This window comes from Cotesia typhae, unplaced genomic scaffold, assembly GCF_013202065.1.
Source record: "Cotesia typhae breed Kobodo isofemale line unplaced genomic scaffold, CoteBio_Ctyphae scaffold_70, whole genome shotgun sequence".
NCBI lineage: Eukaryota > Metazoa > Arthropoda > Insecta > Hymenoptera > Braconidae > Cotesia > Cotesia typhae.
Genome location: NW_027423780.1, coordinates 1,623,521 through 1,647,915, shown reverse-complemented (window position 1 = coordinate 1,647,915; position 24,395 = coordinate 1,623,521). Strand labels below are relative to the sequence as shown.

Genomic DNA, 24,395 nt, shown 5'->3' with positions numbered 1-24,395 from the left:
CGTAAAATTCGTTTATAGATTATTTCTACATCTCTTACAGAAGATGCCTACCAAATTTGAAGTCGATATAAGTTATAGTTTAAAAACGGAAATTTTTCATTGTTAACGCCCCCTCAACCCCCCTTGTGGGTCGAATTTCGAAAAATCCGTTCTTAGCTGACTTGGACTCGTGGAAAAGAATATGCATACCAAATTTCAAGTCTCTAGGTCTTATAGTTTCAGAGATCTCGTGTTATGTCAGTGTATTTAATTTCTTTAGGTTAACACCCCCGCAACCCTCCTTCTGGGTGGAATTTCGAAAAATCCATTCTTAGCTGACCTGGACTTCGGGAAAGGAATATGCATACCAAATTTCAAGACCGTAGGAGCAATATTTGAAAAATTTAATTTTTTTAGGTTAACACCCCCGCAACCCCCCTTGTGGGTGGAATTTCGAAAAATCCGTTCTTAGCTGACCTAGACTCGGGGAAAGGAATATGCATACCAAATTTCAAGTCTCTAGGTCTCATGGTTCCAGAGATATCGTGATGAGTGACTACATACGTGAGAATCTCTTATATATATATATATATAGATTACTATAAAAACGAATGATTTTCATATTACATCAATATGATTGTAAACTTACTAACATTGTAATTTATTATTAATAAAATATTATGACATGTTTATAAAAAAAAAAAAAAGGAATGTTATAATGATGATTATAAAAAATTACCCTCAACAATAAATAAAAACTTCAAATCTTCAATAATCTTGGGTATTTAAAATTTTTTATAGATAGCACTCTCACAAAGCTTCCTCATCAACCGTGTTTAACCGTGAATTCTCGCAATGTTTTGACTTGGAGCACGGCAGATGATACAATATATAAAAGTTATTATGATAATTATGATTTAATCATTATTAGGTCTGTTTTATGCTATTCATTGGGTGGCAATTATAACTGAAAAAGTTGTAACGTGTAATGTTGTTATATCAATAAACTCGAAATATTCCTGTACTTGGATGTAGACAAACATAACAAATATATCTTCGGTCACGAACCGCCCTTTCCGCTTTATGCTTGCACATTAAGCATAAACACAAATCCCCACAAGGTAAGAAAATTGCTTGAGGCTTGTTGTCATGGCAAACACAGCATGGATTAATGTTTTCAGGTACAGGTTGATCGTCAAATACCATCCCGTCTCCTGAATCTTGGATCCATGCTTCATCTTCTGGTGCATCTTCTATGAAGACTTCATTTGCTGAAAAAACAATAGGATTTTAAAACATGTTATTAAATTATTTTCTTTGTTTTTTAAAAAATACTTTTCATATTCTCACCATAATATTGAATTTCATCTTCATTAGCAGCATTTATTACTGGTCCTAACTTTGGCAAATATTGTAAAAGTAATTGCTCCTCTTCTATTTGCAAATTATCACCGAAATCTTAACAAAAAAAATAAATCACTTTTCGTAAGAGATTAATAATGATAGTAAATTTTAAATTATCCTTTCTCCTATTTTGTATACATATAACACATGCAATTAGATGAATTTTGATAACAATTGTTAATTGCTTATTTTAAAATTTAATTAATGAAAAATTTGATAATGCGAACAGACTCATAAATTTAAATTTCATTAAAAATTTTGATATTCTATTGTTCAATAAACATGAGAAATATGGTTTATAAACTTACATTGTCGTCTCGCAATGGCCACATCCAGTTGAAACCGAACTTCATTACGCCGAATCGCGGCCATTTCCAGAAATTCAGCCATAGTATATCTAGGCAGATAATCAAGATATTTATGAATATATTATGCATTTTTATTTAAATTTTCTTATTTTTGTCAAAATTATCATGAACCTTAACTCGTATACACACTATGTGTGTTTACTACTGAGGTGTATACACACCTGAGGTTTTACTAAAAACTACAAGAAGCTAATCTTTGTGAAAAATATCCAAAAAGATTTTCATATCTTACTTTATTTAACATAATATTAAAAAAAAATTAGTAATGTCATTTTTCAAAATTTTTTATCAATTATGCTGAAATTTCATAAAATAATGTCTTACAATTGTAGTGTTTTTTTCTTATCTCCCTCTTTATATTGTCCTATATGAAAAATATAAACTTTTAAAAATTAATCAATAAAACATTCAGCAAAATTCTCTCCATATTATTAGAATATATAAGCTGTATACATTTTAAACTATCAATAAAAAATAAACAATCAAGCCTCTATCTCTTAATAGCCCCTTGCGACCTTCAACCCACTCTGGAAACACTCTGGATTCAGAGTCATAGTGAAAACATACTGAATCCAATGTGGTTCCAGAGTGGTTTTGTGCCTTGATTTCAGAGTAAAACCAGAGTGGTTCCAGACTTTATTCAGAGTGGACCAAAATGAATTTAGAATAGATCCAAAGTGGGTCCAGAATGAAATCAGAGTGATTTCAGAATGATAAAAATAGTTTTTAGTATGGACTCAAATTCTTCCCAAAGTAAATCCAAAGTGCCCCCAAAATAAAATCAAGTAGCTTTCAAAGTGGATACAAACATAATTTTAATTGATTTCAAAAAAGATGTACTTCAAGTTGTTACCTAGTTTTTCTAATAATCTAATAAGTACTGGTCGAAAATTTAAAAATCAAATAAATTATTTAAAACAATTAATTTTTAATACATGGGTCATATTCTATACCGAATCATCTACTTTTCCCATTTGACCTCCTGATTTATTTTTAGATTTCATGTTTCCAAGACCAAAAAAAATATGTCCATTAATTTTTTTAATTTTCTTGACCATCCGCTCCTGAGATATAAATTTGTTGGATATTCATTTTTTTTTTTTTTTTTTTTTTTTAATGCTTCCAACGTGGTAATAAATATACCAATCGAGTGGTTTTTTAAAAAATTTTGTTGTCAAATGTTCTTTTATAAAAATTTGATTTTATTCAAAATATCTGCCTTCATCATTTTTTTCAGTTCATAAAAAAGTCGATATTGACTATATGCATGCTCCATTAGAAAATTTTCATCTGTACTCAGATTAATTTAAGGATTTCCGAGCCTGGTCCCATCGTTTAAAATTTACGCAAATACTAGTTGAGATTAACCGATATTCTAAAATAAGTGTATTAAATAAAATTTTAATATTCTTACATTTTTAAAAAAGTGAAAAATATTTAAACAATCAAATTACAACTTACTAGATCATTACTTTTTCAATTTATTATGTATTCCAATGAACTTTTATTTATATTTTGTGGAAATTTCTAAACCCCCTTCAATATTTAACACAAGCAATTTTAATTTAATACGTTTTTCTTAGATTATCAGTCTACCTATAAATAGATTTTCTGAATTTGTAAAATTTTATGATTGGATTAAAAAAAATCACTATTAAATATTGGAACGCAATTAGCAAAATAAAAAAATTTTAAGACCAAACTAACGAGAAAAAAAATTCACAAACAATCGAACTAAATGTCGTTCACTCACGATTGGATAGAGCTCAAACGTTTTTAAATTAATCGAAGTACTCTGGAGGATTTTTTTTTAAGTTTCGACAATCGACTTTTTTTTTCAATAAATAAAAAAAAATGATAAATGAAAAATATTGAATAAAATTATTTTTTTTCTGAGGACATTAAAAAAAATTGAAAAAATTCATAGGCATGTTTTCTTTAATAAAAATTATCTCACCAGATATCGCTACTTCATTAATATATTCAGTTTCAAATGCACGGTTGACTAGTCTCATTCTCTGAATTATAATTCCACCGATTGTCTCATTATTATGATGAAAATTCACTATTGCAGTTATATTACCAAAAATGTCATTACCGTCAAAAACTGTCGAGTTACAAAATTTTGTCTTTTCTTCATTAATGCACTCATATCGTACTCCATTCAATGTTATTTTATTGTAACATGTCATATTTAAAGGCGCATATCCAGCATTTACCAGAGCTGCGAGTTCTTTTTCTGTAGGTAAACGTGTTATACACTTTCCTAAGCCTATTATACGATTCTTAACATCACCACGATTGTTTTCTATGGATATTTTTAATAGTTTTGCAATGAACTTTATTGTTTCCGGAGAAATTGTTTCATCGTACAAAGAAGTTATGATAAACTTATACATTAAGAAACGTGTTGCGACTTGGTTCGTCCGAGCATGAGGACTGGTTATAAATTCCATAATTCTCTTGTTCCAAGCCTCAAAGATAAAGGCTTCATGGGCCCATATTGGACCCCAGTTTCTTACAACACGTACTATATGCGTCAATAAATGAATATTCGAAGTCATCTTTTTCACACCGAAATATTTTTGAAAGAGTCTCACGTACTTCTTTAGTAACATTTCACAACGGTCCAAATTTGCTAAAGTTATACTATCACTATTTAAAATATGGATTGATTCCGATAAAAGTGCTAGATGGTCAACATATTTCCTTGGTAATACTTCTTGCAAGCAAATAGGCGCGTAATCAAGCCAGTTTCTCCATTCAGTTGCTTTCCACTTCAGGTACGTCGATATTGGTCGTGGTTTCCGAGAACGGCATGATGGAGGTCTAATTTTTAATAGACATTCATTTATTATTTTCTGATGGTCGGGACTACCAATATAATAAGGAGCTTTAGTTTCCACTACAAGTAGTTTTGAATGATGTCTAGTTACCCCTAAAAATATAGCATGCATTGCTTCCACAACAACGCCCTTTGTGATGTTAAATAATGGCAAGGTTATTAATGCTGAGACATTTTTTACCCCGCGTACTACTTTATTAGTCATGTAAGCTTTTTTCATATCCGCACGTATTTCTGTGTCTGTTCGTAATCTCTTATAACATTGAAATAAAGGATATACGAATTTGCCAGGGCCCAAACTTTTACCCTTTGCATAGCAGAATAAGCATTCAAATTCTCCATTGAATTGTTTGACACAGGCGACTGCTGCTCGAGCTGGAGCATCAAGACTGCATGTTGTGACGATGAATCTTGACGTGACTTCTGTTATATTGGTAGGATTCCATTTTACACCGTCAGTAAAGAGAAGTTTCATTTCATCAGTAAATGGTCTGAAGAAGTTATTCATTATTGGATGTTCTTCGTCTACAAATATCGCCGCAAGGAGCATATGCTTTTTACGCATATGCGGTGGTAATTCATTGATTTCGGCATAAATTGGCCATGCACTTGCATTTGATGAATTAGCCACTTTGCATCCATCAGTGTTAATCGTTAACGAAAAATTATGCCATTTTTCCAATAAGTTTCCAGGGGCACTCAAAGACTTGTATTCTTCTCCATCGTAGATATCTTCATAAGCATTTGGATCCTTCTTTACTCGCCGAAATCTATATTTCAATGAATCACTAATTTTTGGTAATGCTAGCAGTTCTTTAATTTGCGCAGCCAGTTTTATGTATATAAAATAATTTAAATTAGTTTCCAATTTCTCATTTGGCTCACAAGCACCACATCGACATTGTTTTTGCAATTTATTTGTTTTAGAATTTTTCAAGCCTAGATAATCCCGACAAATTTTGCAATAATAATGATATTCCAATAAATTGTTATTGCGAGTCAGACACTCCCAAAGTTCATCTTTAGTGGTTGGTATCGAATTATGATGATATATAGATTTTATCCATTTTAAATTATCAATCGTAGCTTCGTACGATAATCGATGTCGTACTGACATAGCAATGGTTGCAAGTATGTGATCTTTCGCAGTCATATTGCGTTTAGCAATTAAATGAACGTTGACGTTCGGCATATTTTTAAAACTAAAATGTGGACTACTATTATCATTATCATCATCATCATCATTATTATCATCATCATCATCATCTTCGATGTTCTCACCTTCGTCATCCTCGCCGTCTTGATCATCATCATCATCATCATCTTCGATGTTCTCACCTCCGTCATCGTCGCCGTCTTGATCAACAATAAAATTACTATTATCATTATTTAAATTACCAATATGATAATCTCTTCCTGAAGCACCAGAAACATCAGAGGTTCTATCTTCGGCACTGATATCTCCATCTTCACGATGAACATTATAAGTAGTATCTCCATCGTTGAGTGAATCGTCGACGTCCGTATCTGCATTTCCTGTGAAGCTGCTTGTCTGAAACCATTGGAAAACATACAATTAATTGTTATTTTAAGAGGAGATATTCAAGAGTTAACTATACGATTTTAATGCATGATTTTCGAAACTTTTCTGATGTTTGGTAAAAAAAAAAATTTATGCATTTAATTAAAACCTTCACCCTGTTTTGTACACCCAGTTTAACTTCAAATTTTGAAAAACCAATTCGCTGTTTGAAACGTCCAATCCTATCTTTCCACCTTAAAAATATACTTTAATTAATTAAAAAAAAAAGCCATTAAGCAGCTGAGATGGAAGTAGATTTCTCAAATAATGAAAATTTATTTTTCATAAAATAATATTAATAATACAATTATATAACTCAATTTATTAATTGAAAAAATTCAATAATTAATTTAGATCTACATCATGTTTATACTATGATACAGCCAATAATTATGAAATAGCTGCAACAATAAAACTGTTCCTTTGAACAAACTCTAAAATGAGTAAAATATTTTAACGATTACCATTTCTAAGGAGTGCAATTTAAAGCTTAATAAAAGAGCTTTTTGATGCAATTTGCCGAATTTCAATACATTGTCTAGTTCAGTAATTATACTAAATTCAAGTGATGAAAAATTGGTTGTCTGTAAAGTCAGTTTACGGACGATAGTTTTACGTGATAACGTCATAAAGTAACATGGTTGAAACATTGCAAATTTTTATGAATTGAATTAAATTATTATCACTGGATTATTATTATTTTGTGCTTAAAAGTTAAAAATTTTAAATATTTAAAAATTATTTTAACAAAAAAAGGACTAATTGATATATTGTTAATCAAAAATTGATACAATAATTTGATAATTGATATGATTATTATTATTTTTAATTAATATCAATTATTTTATAAATGTATCGTTTATAATTTTTATTGAACGTGCGTTTGTGTGCGTTTGTGTGCGTTTGTGTGTGTGCGTGTGTGTGTGTGTGTGTGTGTGTGTGTGTGTGTGTGTGTGTGTGTGTGTGTGTGTGTGTGTGTGTGTGTGTGTGTGTGTGTGTGTGTGTGTGTGTGTGTGTGTGTGTGTGTGTGTGTGTGTGTGTGTGTGTGTGTGTGTGTGTGTGTGTGTGTGTGTGTGTGTGTGTGTGTGTGTGTGTGTGTGTGTGTGTGTGTGTGTGTGTGTGTGTGTGTGTGTGTGTGTGTGTGTGTGTGTGTGTGTGTGTGTGTGTGTCGATAAACTTAAAAATGACGAGTTAGATAACATTTAAGCGCTTAGCAGGAAGTTGCACAGATGGCCTTTAGGTCGATTGTTTTCCTAATTTTTTTTTATAAAATTAAATTTAAAGCAGTGTTTACTTCAAAAAATTTTTTGGACGATCAATATCTTTGCTTTTATCAATAAATTGCCATTAATTATTAATTAATTGTATTTTTATTAACTTCCCGCTAAGAAAATTGAAAATTTTAAAAAGTTGGGAATTTATTGGTTCCATCCCGTTTTTCGAAAATCGAGTTTTCAACGGATGTTAACTTATTGAGGTCCTAGAAGGCATCCCCGAATGTTTTTGCGATCATGTCCGTATGCCTGTATGTATGTATATGTGTAAACCTCTCATAACTTTTGAACGGCTCGACTGATCGTAACGAGATAGGTGACGATCCAAAGAGTATCATTTCCATTAAATTTTGTGAAAATTTGAATCGAAAATCCAAAAGTGCACGCCTCATAATCTCATTTTCCATAATAAAATTACAAATATAAAAATTTAAATCTTTCGCGTCATACAAATAATAAGTGGGTCATTTCATGTCAAATCGACCAATAGTTGGAATCGACCTCTTTCAATTTGGATGAATTTTTCTTTTGTCAGAAGTTTTCTTTTGTCATAAAACGAAGTCTGCCAAAGGAAAAATAATAAAAAAATTTTTTTCGGAAGATATGCAAGTTCAAAATATCGCGATTTTTCCAGTTTTTCAACTTTGTTTTTGCAATATCTCGAATGCTATTATAGATACAGGAATGGTCTTTTGTTTGTTTAAAAGGGAACACTTGGGGCTATTGAAAAAAAAATATTTTGGAAAAAAATTTTGAAAAATGCCAAATTTGTCAAATTTTGAATTTTTGAAAATCGTCAAAAATGAAGACCACCATTAAAATTTAGGCTCAATTCTTTTTGTATAATACCTTGTAATGATCTTAAAAGATCCTGAAATTTTTGGATAGGGGTTTTTTTTTTCAAAAATATTTATTTTTAAATTTCAAAAAAAAATTTTTGAATTTCAGAAAAAAATTTTTTTTGTTTTTTGCAACTGCTATACAAGTTAAAGTTATGCAGATACACAATATTGTAATTTTCAGTATTTAGAAATTAAATACACGACGTGAAAATATTAAATAATAAATTAATTTCAACTTTTTTTTTATTTTTTAGACATAATCTTGCATCCTTAAAATAAGCAATCTTTCACGCATGATACAATTTGTTAATTGTCCTTTTTTTACTTCATTTAAAGTTGTTGATGCCCCTTGTCGTCTTATTAACATGGGAATAATTTGTAATTTCAGATTGAGAACTATGATTGTGCAGAAATTCGTAAGTAAATAAGTATTCGAAAGAACGAAAAAAATTTATATTCTTATGAAATCATTTCTAATTTTTATAGAAAATTAATATCTGTTGAGTTATTCGAGGTTAAAAACTGTAATTGAAGTGAAAAAACGGACAAAATATATATATAAGAAAAAAATTATATCATGCGTTAATCCTGACTTTTAGATTACGTCTAAAAATGAATAAAAATTGAAATTAGTTTATTATTTAATATTTACACGTCGTGCATTTGATTTCTAAATAGTTAATGTCCTAATGTATCTACTAGTGAAGTTTAATTTATACTTCACCGAGCAAATTTTTGAAAAAAATTTCTAAAAATATTAGTATTTTTTCCGAGTTTTACGAGAAAGTCAGACCTTAACAACTTTCTCGAATTATGGAATTAACCACCGATTAGATGGGGTAAAAAAACTTAAAATAAGGTTTTTGATTGAAATATTCGGGTTTCATTTTTAGCAATAAAATGTATAGGTTGCCGTGGAATTGATGGAGAAATTATAATTATAAAATCACAGAAAATTTTTAAGTAACCTACATTTAAATGGTGTCAGAACATTTGGCAACGTTGTCTAGCACGCGAGCTTCAGACCATTCAATAAATTCAAACTAAACTTTTACGTGCTTATGTTTTTCATACATACTTATAAGTTAATTTATTGTTAACAAATTTTCATAATTCATAATTGAAAAATAAAACAATAATTGAAAAATACTAGCATTCCTGCCATGAGATATTAGAATGTTATGGTTCGGTGACTAAACGTTTTTAATTAATTTATTTATTTACATTGACTGCAAAGAGGTAAACATGGTTAAGGTTATATTGTGCAAATAAAAATGTAAACAACCGAAATAAAGCGTTGCCAAATCACGGACAGGTTACTAACAGCTGATTTACAAGAGTCAAATTAATTTTTGTATTTAACTATTTTTTTTTAATTTTCAAAATTTCAACGATTAATGCCTTTTATGCTATTTATTCTTTAATTTACGGAATTTTTATGGGTTTTTTTATTTTAATTTATCGAATATTGACTACTACAGTTGTTGTGACTTAACTGGAGCGAAAGGACTTCTTTGATATAATCTAACAATCATCATTACTAGCTTTAACCTTTGCTCTCGTTACTTGCTTGATGTCCTCTGTTTAAAAATATTCATTAAAAATAATTCACCATCATGAGATTTGAATTTTTTTCAATAATTTCAATTATTCAGTATGTATAAATTATTTAGTATATACTAAATATAGTATATATTTATTATATATAAATAGATGTATAGAATTTTCAGTATAAATTAAATTGAAAAAACTGCAATGCTTCTATAAGCATTCTACAAAATTTTCTTATAAAGAAAATTAACAAAAAAAATTTTTTTCATTAAAAAAAAAAAGAAATCAAGGATACAAAAATAGAGAAAAGGCACCACGCCACCCGGTAGGAGTTAATAAGCGGTGCCAAATAGCCAAATTTTTATGTAACCAAGTTATTCTTGGTTATATTTTTATGTGCCCTATAAGCATACGCGGAGAAAAATGAATAATTATAATTATTGTTATTTTCTCTTAGTATTTACTAGCCTAAGAATGTTATTGACCAAAATTAATTGATGATTACAGTTACCATCATTTTTAGTAATATTTATCACCACGATAGTAATATTTACCATCTAGAAAGTAATGGTCACCATCTTGTAAATTAAAGAAAAATATAATTTTAGGGGTGGTAGCTACTACTATTGAGGTGATAGTAATAATTAGTGCTGTGCAATTTGGCCGGCTTAACCGGCCAGAAAGTTTAACCAGTTTAATTAGTTTATCGGCCAGTTGGTTAATCCAAATTAACCGGTTAAACCAATTTAACCGATTAACTAGTTAACCGATTAAATCAGTTGAACGGTTAACTGATTAACCGGTTAAATGGTTAATCGGTTAAATTGTAAATTTACATTTTCCATTATATAAATAATAAATTATTATTAAGTCTAATATTTTTAACATATTTACACTGTTTATTTATTTTATATTTTAATTTCAGATAATTATTTGTTATGGATATTTATATAACTGAATGATAATTTTTTTGTTTTTGAACATAATATTATGGGTCATTCTATGTCAAATCAACCAATGTTTGGAATCGACCCTTTCAATTTGGATAAATTTTGGTCAGAATATTTCTTTTATCATATAACGAAGTTCTGCCAAAGGAAAAAAATTTTTCAAAAGATATGCAATTTCAAAATTTCGCGATTTTTCCAGTTTTTCAATTATGATTTTGTAATATCTCAAACGCTATTATACATACAGGAATGGCCTTTTGTTTATTTGAAAGGGGACACTTGGGACTATTAAAAAAAAATATTTGTGAAAATATTTTGAAAAATTCTTAATTTTGAATTTTTGAAAATCGTCATAAATGACGATTAACATTAAAATTTTGGCTCAATTTTTTCGGATAATACCTTATACTAATCTTGCAAGATCCTGAGATTTTTAGAATTGTATTTTTTGTTTTTTTTTTTTTTTTAAATATGAATTTTTGATTTAAAAAAAAAATTTTTTTTTGTTTTTTGCAACTGCTATACAAGTTAAAGTTATGCAGATACACAATATTGTAATTTTCAGTATTTAGAAATTAAATACACGACGTGAAAATATTAAATAATAAATTAATTTCAACTTTTTTTTTATTTTTTAGACATAATCTTGCATCCTTAAAATAAGCAATCTTTCACGCATGATACAATTTGTTAATTGTCCTTTTTTTACTTCATTTAAAGTTGTTGATGCCCCTTGTCGTCTTATTAACATGGGAATAATTTGTAATTTCAGATTGAGAACTATGATTGTGCAGAAATTCGTAAGTAAATAAGTATTCGAAAGAACGAAAAAAATTTATATTCTTATGAAATCATTTCTAATTTTTATAGAAAATTAATATCTGTTGAGTTATTCGAGGTTAAAAACTGTAATTGAAGTGAAAAAACGGACAAAATATATATATAAGAAAAAAAATTATATCATGCGTTAATCCTGACTTTTAGATTACGTCTAAAAAATGAATAAAAATTGAAATTAGTTTATTATTTAATATTTACACGTCGTGCATTTGATTTCTAAATAGTTAATGTCCTAATGTATCTACTAGTGAAGTTTAATTTATACTTCACCGAGCAAATTTTTGAAAAAAAAATTTCTAAAAATATTAGTATTTTTTCCGAGTTTTACGAGAAAGTCAGACCTTAACAACTTTCTCGAATTATGGAATTAACCACCGATTAGATGGGGTAAAAAAAACTTAAAATAAGGTTTTTGATTGAAATATTCGGGTTTCATTTTTAGCAATAAAATGTATAGGTTGCCGTGGAATTGATGGAGAAATTATAATTATAAAATCACAGAAAATTTTTAAGTAACCTACATTTAAATGGTGTCAGAACATTTGGCAACGTTGTCTAGCACGCGAGCTTCAGACCATTCAATAAATTCAAACTAAACTTTTACGTGCTTATGTTTTTCATACATACTTATAAGTTAATTTATTGTTAACAAATTTTCATAATTCATAATTGAAAAATAAAACAATAATTGAAAAATACTAGCATTCCTGCCATGAGATATTAGAATGTTATGGTTCGGTGACTAAACGTTTTTAATTAATTTATTTATTTACATTGACTGCAAAGAGGTAAACATGGTTAAGGTTATATTGTGCAAATAAAAATGTAAACAACCGAAATAAAGCGTTGCCAAATCACGGACAGGTTACTAACAGCTGATTTACAAGAGTCAAATTAATTTTTGTATTTAACTATTTTTTTTTTAATTTTCAAAATTTCAACGATTAATGCCTTTTATGCTATTTATTCTTTAATTTACGGAATTTTTATGGGTTTTTTTATTTTAATTTATCGAATATTGACTACTACAGTTGTTGTGACTTAACTGGAGCGAAAGGACTTCTTTGATATAATCTAACAATCATCATTACTAGCTTTAACCTTTGCTCTCGTTACTTGCTTGATGTCCTCTGTTTAAAAATATTCATTAAAAATAATTCACCATCATGAGATTTGAATTTTTTTCAATAATTTCAATTATTCAGTATGTATAAATTATTTAGTATATACTAAATATAGTATATATTTATTATATATAAATAGATGTATAGAATTTTCAGTATAAATTAAATTGAAAAACTGCAATGCTTCTATAAGATTCTACAAAATTTTCTTATAAAGAAAATTAACAAAAAAAATTTTTTTCATTAAAAAAAAAAGAAATCAAGGATACAAAAATAGAGAAAAGGCACCACGCCACCCGGTAGGAGTTAATAAGCGGTGCCAAATAGCCAAATTTTTATGTAACCAAGTTATTCTTGGTTATATTTTTATGTGCCCTATAAGCATACGCGGAGAAAAATGAATAATTATAATTATTGTTATTTTCTCTTAGTATTTACTAGCCTAAGAATGTTATTGACCAAAATTAATTGATGATTACAGTTACCATCATTTTTAGTAATATTTATCACCACGATAGTAATATTTACCATCTAGAAAGTAATGGTCACCATCTTGTAAATTAAAGAAAAATATAATTTTAGGGGTGGTAGCTACTACTATTGAGGTGATAGTAATAATTAGTGCTGTGCAATTTGGCCGGCTTAACCGGCCAGAAAGTTTAACCAGTTTAATTAGTTTATCGGCCAGTTGGTTAATCCAAATTAACCGGTTAAACCAATTTAACCGATTAACTAGTTAACCGATTAAATCAGTTGAACGGTTAACTGATTAACCGGTTAAATGGTTAATCGGTTAAATTGTAAATTTACATTTTCCATTATATAAATAATAAATTATTATTAAGTCTAATATTTTTAACATATTTACACTGTTTATTTATTTTATATTTTAATTTCAGATAATTATTTGTTATGGATATTTATATAACTGAATGATAATTTTTTTGTTTTTGAACATAATATTATGGGTCATTCTATGTCAAATCAACCAATGTTTGGAATCGACCCCTTTCAATTTGGATAAATTTTGGTCAGAATATTTCTTTTATCATATAACGAAGTTCTGCCAAAGGAAAAAAAAATTTTTCAAAAGATATGCAATTTCAAAATTTCGCGATTTTTCCAGTTTTTCAATTATGATTTTGTAATATCTCAAACGCTATTATACATACAGGAATGGCCTTTTGTTTATTTGAAAGGGGACACTTGGGACTATTAAAAAAAAATATTTGTGAAAATATTTTGAAAAATTCTTAATTTTGAATTTTTGAAAATCGTCATAAATGACGATTAACATTAAAATTTTGGCTCAATTTTTTCGGATAATACCTTATACTAATCTTGCAAGATCCTGAGATTTTTAGAATTGTATTTTTTGTTTTTTTTTTTTTTTTAAATATGAATTTTTGATTTAAAAAAAAGTTTTTTTGTTTTTTTGCAACTCTAAATAAGGTAAAGTTAAGCAGATGCATAGTATTCTAATTTTGAGCATTATAAAGTTAAATGCACAACATGCAAATATTAAACAATAAATTTATTACAATAACTATTTTTTATTTTTGAACGTAATCTTAAAGTCAGGCTTAACGCATGATATGATTCGTTATTTGTCGTTTTTTTACTTCATTCAAAGTTGTTGACGCCACTTATTGTCTTATTAACGTGGAAATAATTTGAAATTTGAGATTGAGCAACATTAATGTGCAGAAATTTGTAAGTGAACAAGTTTTCGAAAGAACGAAAAAAAAATTGAGATTCTCATCACATTGTTTCTGATTTTTATTAGAAATTAATATCTTTTTGAGTTAATTGGCGTAAAAAACTATAATTGAAGTAAAGAAACGGACGAAATATATCATGCGTTAAAAAAAATTAGAAATTATATGATAAAAGAATTATTCTGACCAAAATTTATCCAAATCGAAAGGGGTTGATTCCAACCATTGGTCGATTTGACATGGAATGATCCACAATATCATGTTAAAAAACAAAAAAATTATCATTCAGTTATATAAAAATCCATAATAAATAATTATCTTAAATTAAAACATAAAATAAATAAATATCAGTGTAAATATGTTCAAAATATTAGATTTAATAATAATTTATTATTTACATAATGGAAAATATAAATTTACAATTTATCCGATTAACCATTTAACCGGTTAATCAGTTAACCGTTTAACCGGTTAATCAGTTAACCGTTTAACTAATTTAACCGGTTAATTTGGATTACCCAGCTGCCCGATGAAATAATTAACCTGATTAAACTTTCTGGCCGGTGAAGCCGGCCAAATTATACAGCACTAGTAATAATCACCATCATTATGGTTACTATTATTATCGTGATAGTAATTATTACAATAAATTGATTTTAGACGATAACATGTCAAGATTCGCAACTATTAAAACAGGATGATAATAATTGTAATTATTTATTTCTCTTTCTGTACGTATTCATTATTCTGTATAACTATATTTGAATAATATACAAACTCATAAAAGGTTAAATTAATGTTTATTAAGTTTTTTTATAACTTTACGAATATGGAGAATATTGATTTCATTATTTGAGATATTTCAAAAAAGATTTTAATTCGTTTTGTACAGAACAGCGAAAAGTATTTGGCAAGATTGGACTCGGTTTAACCTGTTGAGGACACGTGGGGTCCAGTGGACCCCAGGTGAACTTTGAGGCAATTTTAAATCTAGAAGGAGATTTATAAATGAGACTCAGTCTCATTTACGACTTATTTCATTGATATTCTTGAAGATACTTTTATTTTTTTATTGTAATAATTATAATAAAAAAGTTTTATGACAAAAAACTAAATCTTTCTATATTATTTTGCATGTTTAAATGTCTTATTCTCATTTTAAGTGACTGACCGGAATTCGTATTTCGGTATTTTTAATTTATTAGAAATTAAAAAAAAAAATATTTTGGAAAATCCAAAAGTGCACGACTCATAATGCTCATTTGATTATGAAATAATAAAAAAAAATAAATAAAAAAAAAACAGTTGTACTAAGAAGATAATGCGCATGCGCCCCTGGTGGAATAAATGTACGTAATATCTATAGATATATCACCATCCATGTTAATTTTACATGGAGATATACAGATATACAGTCTGCTGGTTTTTGTTTTTTATTAATTGTAATTAAACGACACTGAATTACCTAGCCATTCGCATTCAGTGACCTACACTTATCATTAAGAATTAAAAAAAAAAAAATTTAACTCAAATAATAGATTTTTTTGAAACTTACAGTGTTTCCGGAGTTTCATACATGACAGACAAGAAAATTTTTTGACCTATTTTGATGTTTTTTTCCGTTTCTATTGCACAAAATTAATTTTCAAAAAGTATGGAACTAATTTCCATTAAATTATCTTGACAATAGTATGCAAAATATCTTGATTCCGTGAACTAACAAGGCTATGATAATAAAAATAGTTGCCGAAATGAGGCGAAAAAAATTTTTCGATCGTAAAGCACTCTCTGATGTTTCGCATCCATGAGTCGTGCAATAACTAGTAAGATATTTAGAGGGAATGTTATATTAAAGTGTGGTGCCAATTATAAGTCAATACATCACATAGGAAACGAATTAGAACTGTTTTGTTGAGAGTCCTCAACGTAATTTTTTCCAGGTGTGTCCTCAACGGATTAACACAACAACCCAGAACTTACGAAACAAGTGACGGAACTTGAAAACATAATGTGAGTGGTGAAGGGTTAAATATGCTTGATGGTAAATACTATCATTTGGATCAGAATATTCCGCATGGAGAAATATATATGTCAAAAATATATGTCGCATATATAATATATATACCGCTTATATTTACGCAAAAAAAAATATGTCAACATATATTTTTCACATAGATGCTGATATATATGCAGAGATACATGCTTACATATATGTAGACATATATGTATACATATATGTAAGCATACACTGAAAAAAATTTCTAAGTTGGAGAATTTTTACTCAAATCAAGAAAGTTAAATTTTTCAAAATTATTTTCTTGATTAAAGTTAAATTTTTTTCTGTATATCTCTAGACACTTATATGCACGCATATATGTAAACATATATGCACGCATATATGTAAACATATATCTACGCATATATGTGAGCATATATTTAGCGCGAAAAAATATATGGGAAATATATTTGCATATATTCTTCGCATATATATTTTTCCATGCGGGATGTACAGATGCTTCATTCTAAGGAGTACCATTTTCATAATGTATAAATTTTAGTAACCAAATATATTATTTACTATTTTAAACTTTTGTAATCGGAATTATCATCTCAGATATAGAATATAGCAAACTAAATATCGCACTACTATGAAATTTTTGATGATAAATATGTTCTAAGTGCCCGTAAAGTCAAAAACTATATTGACAATATTGATAAATTATAGACGCGAGTAGCTATTGCATTGAAACCAATGGTTTAATAAAATGTGACAAGATTTAAGAATTACATTTCAAGTTAACACTGTGCCTAACTAATTGCATGATATTGTTGTAATAATCTTTATAAAAAATAAACTTGTTACACAGTTTCACCATGAATTTTTTATTATTTTCATTTTTTTCACGAAAAAAAAAAATTAGTCGGAAGAAAAAAAAAGATTTCGACTGAAGATGCTCACAAAATTTTAAATAATTCAAACTACCCAAGGAGTTACAAAATTCAAGAAAAATTATTGTAAATGAACTTTGACTTTTTTTCTCGACGTTTCAAAAATATTAAAAATTTTCATAGTACAACTTTCATTTTAAAGAAATTTTTTTTCTAATGTTTAGAATTCTTATTACTTCTTATTCACTTGAGTTTATGAAAGATTTTTTTTTTTCAATTTTCGATAAAAAAAAACTTTTAATAAGTGTCATAACTTATCTACAGATAAAAACTAAGTATTTGATTGGGGTGGATGTGTATGGATTTTTAATCTTTTTTTTATTTTTTAAACAAAGTATCTCAAAAAAGATAAATTTTAGAAAACGAAACTTTATAGTGAATTGATTTTAAACCAAGTAATGGTTATGTTAGAAATTTTTTTTTTTATTTATTTAATGAAGAAACATTAAATAAATTTATTCCAAGTAATTACTGTAACTAACCTGAATCACCTGTGATGTAAGACTGCATCGAGGGATAGGTCGACCATTTGTAATTGGAAATGTAATTAAAAATTGTTTAATTTTTTTTTTATTTCTCTTATATACTGATGTCCTGGAGTTACTTAATTTTCGTTCCATTACGTATTGCCTGTGTATAAGTAAAAAAAAAAAAAAAGTATGGTTGGTTAAAAAAATGTAGTGTTATTCAAAAATCAATATAAATAAAAATTTAAGGTTACTTACGTTTGATTCCGATATTTATTCAATATTTTGTAGACAAAAACAGTTCACTGTGTATAGTAAACTACTTAAAAAATTATTACTTTATACATATTTATATGTACGTATATGTACCACGATGTCAAAAATACTGAGTTAATGAAAGCCGACTATTGTCTTGCTTATATTAATTTTTCGTACAACACACGCATCCACGTGAGGTGAGCGGTTCGTACTTGCGTCGCGGGCTTGTGTCCCAGAAAATGTGGATACGGGGCATAGAGAATGCATGAGGGGGTGCGTGGAAAACCTGCGCATGAGCAAACAGTTGTCTTTTATTCCATGTGCCGAGCACGCGACTCATTCGAACATGAAAAGAAGTGTGCTATGCTGTTCAGTCGGTGCCGGGTATCAATGTTTTATTGTTTATTCTTTGATGAACATCATTTTTTAATATCGCGTCACGCATAGTTGATTGTTATAAAAGGATCTTTTAAAAACTGACATTGTGTTGAATAACGCAAACTTAATGATTATTAAGATAGTGTAAACTGTCATGAAATTTAGTTTTCACATCGAACTTGACATTGCATATAAAATAATTCTTGAAAAATTGGTAAGTAGACAATAAATTAAAAAAAAATATCAAACATGGTGATTTAAAAATTTGAAATAACGTACTATCTGTATCGGTTACTGTACAAAAATAAATTAGTCATCGATTTTTTTGGACAAAAAGTTTAATCATCAAATGAATATTTTTTCTAAGCAAAAACGTTTAATAGAAAAAAAAAAGATAATCGCAGCTTGTTATTTTTATCCATTGTTAGATTTATATTAATTGTAATATTGTTATTAATTACTTAATAAATTTTTCTGATTGTTTTTATATTTTAATCTACAAATTTTTTTTTAATTGCTGTTAAATAAAAAAAAAATTATTAAAAATACGACAAACTTAATTTAAAAAAAAATTTTAAAAGTATTAAATAATTTAATTTCTTAACCTTCTAATTATTTCGAATACTACTTCCTATCAAATTGCATGTAATAAATCATTTTAAACCTTAAGCAGCTGACAAAGAAGCTATTTATTTATTTATTAATTTTATTTCATTTGCTTGAGTTACTTTCATACTGATTGATGATACCCTTGCGACTTTCAAATCATTCTGAAATCAGTCTGAAAAAATTCTGGAAACATTATGGAATCATGATGGTTCCAGAGTGTTTCCAGAGTGGTTTTGTGCCTATTTTCCAGCATGAAACCAGAGTGCACCCAGACTAAAGCCAGAGTGGAATCAAAGTGAACTCAGAATAAAATTAAAGTGGAACCAGAGTGAACCCAGACTAAAGCCAGAGTAGAATCAAATTGAACTCAGAATGAAACTAAAGTGAAACCAAAGTGAACCCGGACTAAAGCCAGAGTGGAATCAGATTGGACTCAGAATGAAACTATAGTGAAACCAGAGTGGACCCAGACTAGAACTAGAGTGGAATCAAATTGGACTCAGAATGTAATTAAAGTGGAACCAGAGTGGAATCAAAGTGAATCCAGAATGAAACCGAAGTGGAACCAGAGTGATACCAGAATGGAACCAGATTAGAATCAAAGTGAATTTTACATAAAATCAAGATGGCTTCAAAGTGGAATCAACATGAAATTAAAATGAAATCAGAGTAAAATAATAATCAAATCAGAATTCATTCAGATTTAAACTAGCGTGAAGTCAACGTGAAATTTGCATGAGTCACAATGGAGTTATTAAAAATTAGATTAAACTGTCAGTAAATTTAGAATAAGTTCGGATAAAATCGAAATTAATTAAGATAAAACTACAGCAAAACTAAAGTCAGATCCGATAAAACTTCATAGGGATCTGAATGTGTAAATAATTTAATATAAATAATAAATTACCTTCATTGGAAAAAATTAATCAATTATTAATATACTTCTTAAAGTTTTTTCCATCTTTATTATATAAATGTACATAATAAGATGTTACATAGTGGAAAACGTATCCTTTTATAATTTCAATGATATATATTAATATATTAATCAACATTAACAGTTTGTTTATTTAGTCACATCTCTATTTAAAAATGTTGATTAAAGAGTATTAAAAATTAATTCTTCTCAATCAGTTTTTATAATCAAAGTTGTTATTCATCTCATCTTTGACAAATTTAAAGATTTCTCCTAATCTTACGTACACTAAAACTATTTTAATAAAAACTTTATTATATCAATTATGAGTTGATCAGCATCGAAAATTGTATTTAAAATCAAAAATAGAAAATATAAAATTCCTATCATATAGAACGTAAGTTTCAGAAAATTGTAAATGTCTATATATAATATATCTGGTGAAGAAAATAAAGTCATGCGTAATATATGTCGGTAAAAATGTATGCTTCAATTTTTCTCCTAAATTCTCTTAAAAAAATTACATATCAATCATGACATAGTTTTTACTACAGCTGTTTTTTAAAATGCTTTTCGTACATGAACCTATTCACTATATGTATACAGTCTATAATTGTGCATTAAAAATCACAGGAAAAAAATATACAACTTGAAAAAATTAATTTTCTAATGACTTTTATTTAAAGTAAAAATAAATTTGTCGTAATACTTCAAAGTTCACTTTCATTGTTACTTTACTTTCAAATTTTATGGTTTAAAGAAGTCAAAAATTAATGATGACCAACGTAGTAGCATTTCGTTCGTCGGTTTCCAGTGAAAAAAATGAAATTCAAGAATTAGTAGGTCCAATAATTATAAACAAAATGAAACGATCAGAATATTATAACGATATTACACAATTTTATTTAGTTACCAAACTTGACAATGTTTCGATTTAGATATCCAAATTAATTATTACGTCAATTTCTATGAATTTGTACGTCAAGTAGTATCGTATACACGATGAAAAAAAATTTTTGTCTGATCATATATGATTATACATGAGGTTTGGAATGATCAAACATATATGACCAAAACATCTTGCGATAATACTCTTGGGACCTTAAAAAGTTTTTTTTTAGACTGGCAATACGATTGTTTTGACACTGACATATAGCCTGTTAATAATTACCGAAAAATTTATTGGACAGTGACTATTTTCTAATTTTTTTTAATAATGACATAATTTTTTTGTAATTTTATTGTACTTTGATCAAATTTAATAAGTTTTTAAACTTTACAAAAATCTATTGAATTCCGGAATTTGATGAAATTGCAAAAATTTTTATAAAAACCAGTACTTTCTGTTGTTAAAAGTCTAATAAATTTATGTCTTTCAATATTAATGCTGGTGACTTGGACGAGTGAGCAGCGTTCCAGACGGCTTCCAGCTAAAAAGATTTGAGTTCGAGCCCTCCATACGCCTGCGATTTTTTTATTTAATATTGTCATGAATTGATTATCCTAATATTGTAACGAACCATTACCGTACTATTCCATTTCTCTATGTATTTATGAAATGAATTTGTTATTCTCGAAAGCATTTTTTTATCAGACATATATGAGTAAAAATAATTATATATGATCATATATAATAATGCATAAGTAAATCTGATTATATATGATTAGACGTGGCCAATATATATATATATATATATTAGGGTGGGTCAAAAAAATCGAATAATTTATTTTTGACTTTATACTCTGAAAAATAGGTTCGTAGACACCTAAAAAGAATTCTCTCCAAGTATAAGCTCTTAATTATAACGGGAAGGTCCTCCGCTTTGCGGGTTTCTATTTTTTTCGAATAATCAGATAAAAAAATTTATATCTCGCTTCCAACTGCTTGGAAAAATATTCCGTGGCATAGATTTTGTGAGAAATTGAATGCTTTACAAAAAAGGTCTCTTATGACTTTTTCAAAAACTCAACCGATTAAAAGATATTCATAGTTGAAGTTTGGCTATTTTAAGGAAAATATTCGTTTTTATTATGAATTTTATAAGTCGATGAAAAAAATTATTTCGGATTGCGGAACTCATGATTTTGTAGGAAATTTACTGCTCTACAAAAATGGTCTCTTATGATTTTTTGATTAAGTGAAGCCGTTACGAGATATTCATCGTCAAACATTAACGAATATCAATATTTCCAGTTTTTGATCAATAATTCGATAAATTTTAATTTAAACTATGAGTTTCAGGAAAATTTACATAAATTTGAGTTTCGATCGATAAAGAAATGTTATAAACAATTTTTTAATATTGTTTTCAGTCTTGAGCTTGTTTGATTGCATTAAAACAAGAAATTAGAGCATTTTTTTTCGACATATAGCCAATGATTAGTTTAATTTGAAGTAAATGACATATTTCTTTGTCAAATTTAATATGAAAAGTATTGAATCAAGTGAGAAACAACCAGTATTTAACTTTTTTATAGATAAATTTTTTATTGAATTATCAATTGCAATATAATTGTCTATATTTTTAACATAACAGTACGCTATTACTATAAATAATTTCTTTTATTACAATTTGGGAATGTTTTTGATGTTCTTTGACAACTTGCAATAAGTACTGGAATTGTTCTTCATTTTTGTCAAGCATTGATTATATTCACTGACTAATGCAACAGCTCGCTCTGCTGAATCATTGACAACTTTTAGTTGTTGAAAGTATTCTTTATTTTCGAGATAACTCTCATTAGTAGGCCATAATTCAACATCGACATCAAGAAAGTCATACGGTAGATCGAAGATTTTGAAAAGATTTAATGACTTTTTAGACACAAAGTCACTCAGAGTTCTCTGCGCCAATGAATTCAAATCTTTTTAGCAATTACAAATCTTTTAGCTTTAGAATCTGTACCTTCACGAGTATTAACAGCTTCAACAATACTTTTTTACTTCTAATGGAACGCCATCGTCAAACAGTGATAAAATGGCAAGTTCATCGCTCAAATACCATAAGTGCGAAATCATTTTTTCACACGTAGCTGAAGAAATCAAAGGATTGATATGTTTGTACTCCAATAAATTTTTCATAAACTGCAAGTCATGATAAGCAACAGTTGTTGCAGAAGTTGATGAAAACCAAGCTTTTAAATACAATGTGACTATAAAAATACAGAAATGACGAAGACCATGCAATTCTTTCTGAGAGAGTTTGAATTCATCTCTGAATAGATACATTTTCAAACTATAAATGGCCTTAGCCATCCATCTAGCATGATGAACAGCACCAGGACGTTTGAAAGAAATCTTTTCTTGAGGCATTTCTCCAAGGAAAATCAATGATAATTCCAATAATTCTTTATCTAACTTATTATAACATTTCTTTATCGATCGAAACTCAAATTTATGTAAATTTTCCTGAAACTCATAGTTTAAATTAAAATTTATCGAATTATTGATCAAAAACTGGAAATATTGATATTCGTTAATGTTTGACGATGAATATCTCGTAACGGCTTCACTTAATCAAAAAATCATAAGAGACCATTTTTGTAGAGCAGTAAATTTCCTACAAAATCATGAGTTCCGCAATCCGAAATAATTTTTTTCATCGACTTATAAAATTCATAATAAAAACGAATATTTTCCTTAAAATAGCCAAACTTCAACTATGAATATCTTTTAATCGGTTGAGTTTTTGAAAAAGTCATAAGAGACCTTTTTTGTAAAGCATTCAATTTCTCACAAAATCTATGCCACGGAATATTTTTCCAAGCAGTTGGAAGCGAGATATAAATTTTTTTATCTGATTATTCGAAAAAAATAGAAACCCGCAAAGCGGAGGACCTTCCCGTTATAATTAAGAGCTTATACTTGGAGAGAATTCTTTTTAGGTGTCTACGAACCTATTTTTCAGAGTATAAAATCAAAAATAAATTATTCGATTTTTTTGACCCACCCTAATATATATATATATATTATATCTTATCAGCTCTAATTATATAATATATGATTTCATACATTGTTATGTTTATAGATTCACATCAGTGAAGTATACTCAACGAATTAAAAACACTGCTTACTGGATTAATATCAGTTTCAGTGAAAAATCCGTTTCGAAAATTTTTTTCAGATTTTTAGTGAAAATATCTGTCAATATGGTAGTCTGGTGAAGATATCTGAAATAACACAAAATTTTTTAATTCAATTTTTTTCAGTTCCGTCATTAAGCTTTCATAAAGAAACTTGATCATGCTTCGTTTAATTGTAATTAACACATTTTGATTGGCAATCACACCGCATTTTCTCAATTTAGTCGGCCATACGTTTTATTTTTTAATCAACTCAAT

General features: G+C 28.0%; 1 protein-coding gene across 1 annotated transcript; it reads right to left on the bottom strand.

Annotated features, from left to right (window-relative positions):
- Positions 1-1,161: 1,161 nt before the first annotated feature.
- On the bottom strand, positions 1,162-10,362 carry LOC141537174 (uncharacterized). Its single transcript, XM_074258021.1, has 5 exons — positions 10,357-10,362; positions 5,878-6,148; positions 3,709-5,535; positions 1,692-1,780; positions 1,162-1,437 (listed from the first exon to the last, which is right to left on the bottom strand). The coding sequence occupies exons 1-5, from the start codon at positions 10,360-10,362 to the stop codon at positions 1,414-1,416; spliced, it is 2,217 nt and encodes a 738-aa protein (XP_074114122.1). The 3' UTR covers positions 1,162-1,413.
- Between the last annotated feature and the right edge of the window lie 14,033 nt (positions 10,363-24,395).

Coding starts and splice junctions, on each gene's coding strand:
- LOC141537174 (XM_074258021.1), bottom strand. Junction 1,781..3,708: donor TAATGAAGTAGCGATATCTG/GTGAGATAATTT, acceptor TTATCTGCCTAG/ATATACTATGGCTGAATTTC. Junction 1,438..1,691: donor GGCCATTGCGAGACGACAAT/GTAAGTTTATAA, acceptor TTTTTTGTTAAG/ATTTCGGTGATAATTTGCAA.